A 9218-nucleotide genomic window follows, 5' to 3' on the forward strand; every position below is an offset into this window, starting at 1 on the left:
TGTGATTTTATTATGAATGAGAATATACACGATCGTATTATTGTTATTATTATTATCATTATTATTATTATTATTATTATTATTATTATTATTATTATTATTATTATTATTATTATTATTATTATTATGTAACGTCATTAAATAGGTGTAACGGCTTAGCATCCACCGAATACGTTCTGCATTCGGTGTATGCTCAAATACAATTAATATACCATCTAGATATATAGCGTGTAGGCTTGATAATGCTTTGTTTTTTGATGTCACAAAAAAAAAACAAAAAAAAACAAAAACGTACGTACATTTCAAACGTTTATATTCGAATGTATTTATTTCGTTCATTTCTAAATGTAAAAGTGTATTTACATTTTTCTTATAATATTTGAAAGGGTATTTATATTTTTCTTCTTTTGTGGACAAGGCACAACCGAGGCCTCTTTTCAACATTGTGGGGTTTGGGAGTTAATTACTCCCCTGGTTTTGCTGCCAAGTTGATCTTGTGTTATTAGGCGTGTCGACATTTTTCACTGCTTTCGAAAACAGGAACTGGAATGCAGCCGCACGTTACATTGGTAGCTGGTTTTGCGATTAGCACCTTAGGTCAATGTTAGTTGTATAATAAAATATTACATTTTAAAGAGCTGAAATAGCAGAATATTCATAATAAAGGAATACACTTAATACTACTCAAAAAAAGTGCTAATCTCATATCGAGGATGAGCGCATGCGCTACACGTTTACATGAGGTGTTTTATTTAAACGGATTTATTATTAACATAGTTTTCATTATTATTATTTTTGTTGTAGTTATTATTATTTTTGTTGTTGTTGTTGTTGTTGTTGTTATTGTTGTTATAATAATAATAATAATAATAATAATAATAATAATAATAATAATAATAATAATAATAATAATAATAATGATGATGATAAATAATAATAATAATAATATTGATAATAATACTAATATATTATTGTAATGCTACAGCACTTGTCTCGTGTATGGTTAGACGTTCGCAGTTCCACAGTAATTGGTTTTTAGCCCGATACGTCCACGTTTTGTTCCATTAAATTTCAAAAACGTGACACACACTGTTCTTCTTCCGGCTCCGGGACGGAAACCATACCGTTCATATCCGTAGTAAAGTTCGCCTCATATTGGATCGTCTGCGACGGGCGTTCCCGGCCCCCTGGGGACCAACGAGGGGATTGCAGGGGCCCACAGCAACTAAACGAATATTATTTCATATATATCGCTCAGAAGCTGCATTTATTATAAATCGACAGTTATTCTATTCTATTATATCTATAATTGATACGTGTTGTCAATGTTTAATTCCACAGGTCAAATCTAATAAAATAAAAATACCACAACAGAGATTCATATTTCGTAAACAGTATTACAGAATGTAAAAAATAAAAATAAAAATCGAGGCTACGTGAGAGAGCGAAGGCATAAGTATTGAGGGTCTTGAATTTCTATCAAACAGTTAAAATCCATCGAAATCAAGTGTATGAAATCACCGCGTTGAAATTGTTCTTCCGCGTTGATCAATCGAACGTGAAGCTGACTTCACTGTGGCCAGAGCCCGCCGCCCGCTCCGAGCGAAGCGGGAGATTCGTTCTTGTGCAAGAGTCTGGGACGACAAACCAAACACGTGTGTTCAAGGTTATTAAATCAAGCAGGTAAGATGGACGCGTGTTTAAAGTTATTAAATCAAGCGGGTAGGGTGGACGCGTGTTTAAAGGTATTAAATTAAGCGGGTAGGATGGCGCGACACGGTGCAGTCATTCAGGTAGTTGCTGAGTTTCAGCGCCACATGTGCTTCTTCACCACTTTGTTTACATCGGACTCTGTGTCATGGCGTCCGGTGCTCTGCTTGGAATGTAACTGTAACTGTAACATGGCGTTCTGCTTTGGTTTGAAACCGAGGAAGAAGCAGCAGCAGCAGCAGTTATGCACCATGACACCGTGGAGAAGAGCACCGAGCCTGCGACGTGTTTTGGGAAGGTGAATGAAACGCCCTAAACCGATTGCTGTTACTACTACCACTACTACTACTACTAGCACCACCACCACCACCACCACCACCACTACTACTACTAGTAGTAGTACCACTACTACCAGTACTCCTAATACTATTACCACTACTACTATTATTATTATTATTACTACTACTACTACCACTGCCACTACTACTAGTACTTCTACTACTACCACTATTAGCTCCACTACTACCACTACTAATACTAGTACCACTACCGCTACTACTAGTACTACGACTACTACCACTACCACCACTACTACTACCATTACCTCTATTATTATTACTACTACTACTACTACTACTACTACTACTACTACCACCACCACTATTACTACTACTACTACTACTACTACTACTACTACTACTACCACCACCACCACTACTACTTCCACCACCACCACGACTATTACAACCACGACTACCACCGCTGCTACTACTACTATTTTAAGTATCATTTTAGTCAGGGAAAAATAAAAAATTATGCATTCTAAAGTTTATATATATATATATATATATACACACACACACACACACACACACACACTACTCACAAAAAGTGAGGGATATTCGGCTTTTGGGTGAAATTTCAGGATGAACCTAAACTGCACTATAACCTTTACAGGTGAACTTAATTTGACCTTCTCTAAACTTTTGAATGCACATGTCCAACTGTTCAATGTTTCAGTACTTTCTGCACAACTTGCTGTTCTCTAACAAAGGGCTGAACGGCAAAATTCACAACAGGTGTTTGATCCATGAATCGACCAATACATCTCCTGGTTCAATTAGAATTGGTATTTAAACAGTCCTCTTCATCATGCTGTTCACATTTTGACATCATGAGACCAAGACGACACCTAACAATTGATCAACAGTACCTCGCCATTGCAAGGCTTCTAACAGGATGTTCTCAGAGGGAAGTGGCCACTGAGCTTAGAGTATCACAGAGTGTCATCAGCAGGTTGCAACAGAGATACAGAGACTGGAAGAGTCAAAGAAAGGCATAGAAGTGGACGTCCTTTGGCCACATCCCACACTGATGAGCACTTCATTGTGAACAGTGCCCTGCGGAACCGGATGATGAATGCCACTCAACTCCAGGCACATTTAAGGGAGGTGAGGGGCACCCAAGTGTCACATCAGACCATTTGAAACTGTTTCCATCAGCGTGGTCTGCGTGGGTACCTGACCACACCACCAGGCACAGCCATCATCGTCTTGCACGGGCCAGGGAGCATTGACGCTGGACGAGGGACCAGTGGCCTCAGTGCTGTTCTCTGATGAAAGTCGATTCACGTTGAGCAGAAATGATGGCCGCCAACCATGTTGGAGACGTCAAGGAGGGCGCTATGCATCAGCCACTGTTGTCACCAGACGAGCCTTTGGTGGTGGTGGTGTTACAGTGAGGGCAGGTGTGTCTAGTCAATACAGAACTGCCCTACACTTTGTGAATGGTACAGTGACAAGCCCATACTACCTGAATAACATCATTAATCCAGTCATTGTGCCCCTGCATGAACAACACAGGCCTCATTTCATCTTCATGGAGGACAATGCTCCAGCTCATCGAGGTGGCATCATTAGGGAACGGCTGCTGGAGACCGGGGCACCTCAAATGGAGTGGCCTGCACTTTCTCCAGACCTGAATCCCATAGAAAACCTATGGGATCAGCCGAGTTGCCGTGTAGAGGCTCGTAGCTCTGTACCCCAGAACCTCAATGACCTGAGGGCCGCCCTTCAAGAAGAGTGGGGTGCCAGGCCTCAGCAGACAATAAGTCGACTTATGAACAGCATGAGATGTCGTTGTCAAGCTGTAATTGATGCTCAAGGCCACATGACAAGTTATTGAGACATTGACATTTTTTGTTGTGGTAAACCCACCACTGTTGTTGGCTTTTGTTGCCCTACTTTCACGATATAATATCACTGTAGCATGAACCTTTTACATTTTCCATAAATGTCACCCAAAAGCCAAATATCCCTAACTTTTTGTGAGTAGTGCATATACATACACATCCAGCAGCAGCAGCCAACGGAGATATTTGAGAAATATATATTTTTTAAATATCCTTTAACCATGTAAAGTTAAAGCTCAGCAGTTTAAAGTACACAGGCGTGTCCTATTTCTCATATGAAGAGGGGATTATTCTCCGTGTAGCATGTTACCATGTGAAGGTATTTGTGTTCAATAGATTTCAGGGTAAAAATGTATATTATCATTTATAGAAAGAGTGTTTTCCACTAAGATGCTTGTGTTTCCAGTACAAATACACGGCAGGGGAGTACCGAGCCGTTCAGGCTGCTCTGCAGCAGAAGCTGGGACCAGAGTACATCAGCACCAGAGTGGCTGGAGGAGGCCAAAAGGTTGAAACGTCCTTCACCGGCCCACGTCAGTATAATAACACTTGGATGTTTTCCCCCCGATTTGAACGATAATCTGAAATTTGACAGGTGTGCTACATCGAGGGGCACCGCGTCGTCAGCTTGGCCAACGAGATGTTTGGCTACAACGGCTGGTCTCACTCCATTTCTCAACAGAACGTCGGTATGAACCATCTGCTGGTGGGTGGGAGGGTGGTGTTGACAAAATCAAATATCATGTTTAGAAAATAATAATAATAATAATGAATACAAAAAAATTCAATATCGAGAATTAGACCACATTTTGAGGACGACTATTATACTCCTATATCTACACAGAATAAATATTGGAGAGATGGAAATGTGGTTATTATGACCAAGCAAGTAGAGGCATTTACAGCTACTATGGAGTTCAGAAAATGTCTGTAATTTACTGTAAAGCAGCCTGGAAGACAACATTCGACAACATTACGCCCAATATCAGTATTATAACGATATCTCATCCAGCCATGGTCAGCGTCGAATCCTAATTTCAAGGCCTGTGTTTTGCCTTCACAGACTTCGTGGACCTCATCAATGGAAAGTTCTATGTGGGAGTCAGCGCATTTGTCAAAGTTCAGCTCAAGGTTTGTCATAATATCAATTCATTTGATGAAAGAGGAGAGAGAGAGGGAGAGAGAGGGAGAGAGGGGGACCCGCGCTCTGGAAGTGTGTTAACTCGTGCGGCCGTGGTGACGGATGACGTGCCGTCGATAAATCTCCACTCGGACCCCTTTTAGCGGCGAGTGCTTTTTTGCTTCCAGGACGGAGCGTTCCACGAAGACGTGGGCTACGGCGTGAGCGAGGGCCTCAAGTCCAAAGCGCTGGCGCTGGAGAAGGCCAGGAAAGAGGCCGTCACCGATGGAATGAAGAGAGCACTTAAGTACTGGAGCGCCGTTTTGTTTCATAACACCCCGAGACAGATCCTCAAACACACGCTCTCCCGAAAGGCAGGTTGGCAAACTGCTTTCTGCGTTGCATAACGGCATGACGTCATCCCTGTCGTTCAGATGCTTTGGCAACGCCCTGGGAAACTGCATCCACAATAAGGACTATCTCGTGGCAATTAACAAGATCCCCAAACAGGTGAGATCCGCTCTTTATCCGTCACGTGGCGTTTCGGAGGAGTGGTTTCACAGCCTCCTCCTCCTCCTCCTCCTCCTCCCGCTCAGCCTCCTCCTCCCTTGGACCTGGCGCAGACCAAGCGCTTGGAGGGCGAGCCCCTGGTAGAGAGGGCCCGGCTCTCCGGCCTGTCCAGGGACCAGCCCTCCGCCAGGGACCAGCCCTCCGCCAGGGACCAGCCCTCCGCCAGGGACCAGCCCTCCGCCAGGGACCAGCCCTCCGCCAGGGACCAGCCCTCCGCCAGGGACCAGCCCTCCACCAGGGCCCCGCTGGAGCCCAGAGTCCTCTACCTGAACGGGTCGGGGGGTCAGAGGGGCGCGGCCGACGACAAAGCCCCGGCGTTTCACACTCCCGACGCGGGCCGCGCACCGGCGATGGCCGAGGACAACGTCGGGTAAATGGCGGCGCCCACGTTTGCATGGTTCAATTGTGGGACTGTATTTTCTTTCTGCATTTAAAAATAAATTACACTCGATTGGTGTACTTAACTAGACCCCAGTGTGGAAGTGTGCTATTTCAGCACCAGATGTAAGGAAGGAGTGAAATGGAAGGTTAAGGCAGAACACTCGATTTACAATCGAACAGCTACACAACAGTAGATATACTATAAGTACGTTTATTATGAATTGAAGGAAACGGGATGAAGTGTTGGTATCTCTGGGGTCATTTTATGTTGCATTGGTGATGAAGGGAACACGTATAAAGGTTCTTCCCAACTTGTAACAGTCGGGTGGGGTGGGTCGTTGAGGATGGCGATCGTGTCGAATCTCATCCTCCGTTCTGTTTTTTTTGTTTGTTTTTTTGACTCATTTTTCGATTTCTACTTCCTTCATATAAGTTTCTATACTCCTCTCTCCATGTGAGGCATACGCGAGACCCCCTGGACGCCACCCTGGCCGACCCCAACACAGACCCCAAACAGCTGAGGAAGCTGAGGCAGCAGCAGCTGCAGCAGAAGTTCCGCCAGGAGATGGAAGCCAAGAAGCTGCGGCAGGATCGGGCCCCGTCCGGGTTCAAGCCGGAAGATAGAGAGACTGCGATCGGGCAGCAGCCCAGCGAGGGTAACCGCGCCCCTGGAGCAATGGCGATCATACTGCTACGTATCCTGAGATAACCGGGTATACGCAAGAGTCCATTGGTGTCCTGTTTGGAACCCTCATTTGGATGCTCTCCTTGTCAAGGTCATGCAGGCCCTCCTGGCAAGGAGGAAGAAACTGTCTTAGGCCAGTGTACCCCCAGGCTGAGGAGGGAGCCCCCCAGTAAGGAGGAGTATTTAGCAGGTTTGTTACTCTTCCATGCCACCAGGGGGCTCAAAGCACCCTGTGACACCAATAATGAAAATGGCTTCCACTCCTGTCTCCCCTCTTCTTCTTTCCCCCAGATGACCCAGAGCTTTGGGATTTCACCCTGGATGGAATTGAGGATCTGAACGCCCCCGAGGGGGAGCAGACCTGCAGGGGCCCGAGGCCCAGCACCCCCAGTAATCACCAGATGCAGACGCGTAGTCAGACCCCTCAGAGGGGCCCGGCTCATGCTAGGGGGCCCCCGGGGAAACCCACGCCCAGCAATACAACATGCAGTTACCAAGCACAGGACCAGCAGCTCCAGTACGGAACCCAGCACCAGGGGCGGCCCGGTGAGAGCCCTTTGTGCGTTCATGTGGGAACCTATTTAATGACATATCTTCCGCTAACTTGTTTCCCTCGTCTTTTTACAGGTGAGTCGTTCAGTTCGCACAGACAATATATGAAAAAACGCAAGCTGGACACTTGACAAACAATACTGTGCTTCTGTCCCCTGAAAACATTTTAGGTTTTTGGGTTTTTTTTCAATATATTTGTCAATATGTATTTATGTAAATACTAGTGAGTTTTAATTCCCTGTGTTGCTCTGTGTCAAATGTTTTGCAAAAATAAATTGAGTGAAGTGTTTTTGGTTTTGTTGTTTTTTCTCTTTCTTTTATGCAGATTTTAGAGCATTTCACAATGTAACCAGATGTGGAATGAGGAGTTTGTCCATATATACTACTCACAAAAAGTTAGGGATATTTGGCTTTCGGGTGACATTTATGGAAAATGTAAAAGGTTCATGCTACAGTGATATTATATCATGAAAGTAGGGCATTTAAGTAGAAGCATGCAATGGTGATTTCCTCATCTCAAACAATTGATTGTTTGAGATGAACAAGTCGACTTATTGTCTGCTGAGGCCTGGCACCCCACTCTTCTTGAAGGGCGGCCCTCAGGTCATTGAGGTTCTGGGGTACAGAGCTACAAGCCTCTACACGGCGACTCAGCTGATCCCATAGGTTTTCTATGGGATTCAGGTCTGGAGAAAGTGCAGGCCACTCCATTTGAGGTGCCCCGGTCTCCAGCAGCCGTTCCCTAATGATGCCACCTCAATGAGCTGGAGCATTGTCGTCCATGAAGATGAAATGAGGCCTGTGTTGTTCATGCAGAGGCACAATGACTGGATTAATGATGTTATTCAGGTAGTATGGGCTTGTCACTGTACCATTCACAAAGTGTAGGGCAGTTCTGTATTGACTAGACACACCTGCCCACACTGTAACACCACCACCAAAGGCTCGTCTGGTGACAACAGTGGCTGATGCATAGCGCCCTCCTTGACGTCTCCAACATGGTTGGCGGCCTCATTTCTGCTCAACGTGAATCGACTTTCATCAGAGAACAGCACTGAGGCCACTGGTCCCTCGTCCAGCGTCAATGCTCCCTGGCCCGTGCAAGACGATGATGGCTGTGCCTGGTGGTGTGGTCAGGTACCCACGCAGACCACGCTGATGGAAACAGTTTCAAATGGTCTGATGTGACACTTGGGTGCCCCTCACCTCCCTTAAATGTGCCTGGAGTTGAGTGGCATTCGTCATCCAGTTCCGCAGGGCACTTCACAATGAAGCGCTCATCAGTGTGGGATGTGGCCAAAAGACATCCACGTCTATGCCTCTCTGTATCTGTTGCAACCTGCTGATGACACTCTAAGCTCTGTGGCCACTTCCCTCTGAGAACATCCTGTTTGTACCTGTACGTGTTTGCGTACGTGTATGGCGTCTGGATCATTTTGGGCGAAATGCCTTTTGTTTGAGTCGCAGCGATGAGTCAGGTTGGAAAGGTCTCTGCCAACATTGCACACCTAGGTTGGGCAATAAACACTGTCCCCTTGTACGACAACTGTTCAAGCTCAGTCAAATTGGGTTTTGACTGTTGGACTGCAGCCTTTCAAGTCGCTCTCCTCAGACACATTTTCAATTAATTTAAGACAGGGGGGATTAACTTGTTCTTTCGTGGTTCTGCTGTTGGGTTGGGTGGCCCTGCTCGGATTCCTTAAAAAGGGCGATGTGAGCGCATGGCAACACGAGTGAGGAAAGGGGCTTCTTTGTTCAATTTGAAAACATGCATCCATAGGGTGTTCATATTCAAATCTATTTATTTATTCTAGTAAGTTGCGATGAGCAATCATCTCAGTTTTAAATGTGAGATTCTCATGTGAGGAGAGATAAGAGGGCCGAACACAATCCTATGTCAGCGCACACTGTAATGTTAATATTGCATTCCTTGACTACATCACCACCTCAGTCTTGTCAAAACAAAGCGCCGCCCATGGAAGAAACGTTGAAAAAACATTCAAAACGTG

At 45.2% G+C, this 9218-nt stretch overlaps 1 protein-coding gene across 1 annotated transcript; it reads left to right on the forward strand.

The window, feature by feature from the left end:
• The first annotated feature begins 4496 nt into the window (after positions 1-4496).
• LOC307231947 (DNA repair protein RAD52 homolog) lies at positions 4497-7437 on the forward strand. The gene is made up of 9 exons (XM_080002824.1): positions 4497-4590; positions 4965-5032; positions 5210-5341; positions 5400-5531; positions 5618-5961; positions 6432-6628; positions 6749-6847; positions 6949-7203; positions 7285-7437. The coding sequence occupies exons 1-9, from the start codon at positions 4542-4544 to the stop codon at positions 7338-7340; spliced, it is 1332 nt and encodes a 443-aa protein (XP_079858950.1). The 5' UTR covers positions 4497-4541; the 3' UTR covers positions 7341-7437.
• The last annotated feature ends 1781 nt before the right edge of the window (positions 7438-9218 follow it).

The sequence above is a fragment of the Zeus faber genome (assembly GCF_960531495.2).
Source record: "Zeus faber genome assembly, chromosome: 6".
NCBI classification, from domain to species: Eukaryota; Metazoa; Chordata; class Actinopteri; order Zeiformes; family Zeidae; genus Zeus; species Zeus faber.

Coding starts and splice junctions, on each gene's coding strand:
- LOC307231947 (XM_080002824.1), top strand. CDS start 4,542: ATGTTTGGCTACAACGGCTGGTCTCACTCCATTTCTCAACAGAACGTC. Junction 5,532..5,617: donor TTAACAAGATCCCCAAACAG/GTGAGATCCGCT, acceptor CCTCCCGCTCAG/CCTCCTCCTCCCTTGGACCT. Junction 6,629..6,748: donor CGGGCAGCAGCCCAGCGAGG/GTAACCGCGCCC, acceptor CTCCTTGTCAAG/GTCATGCAGGCCCTCCTGGC.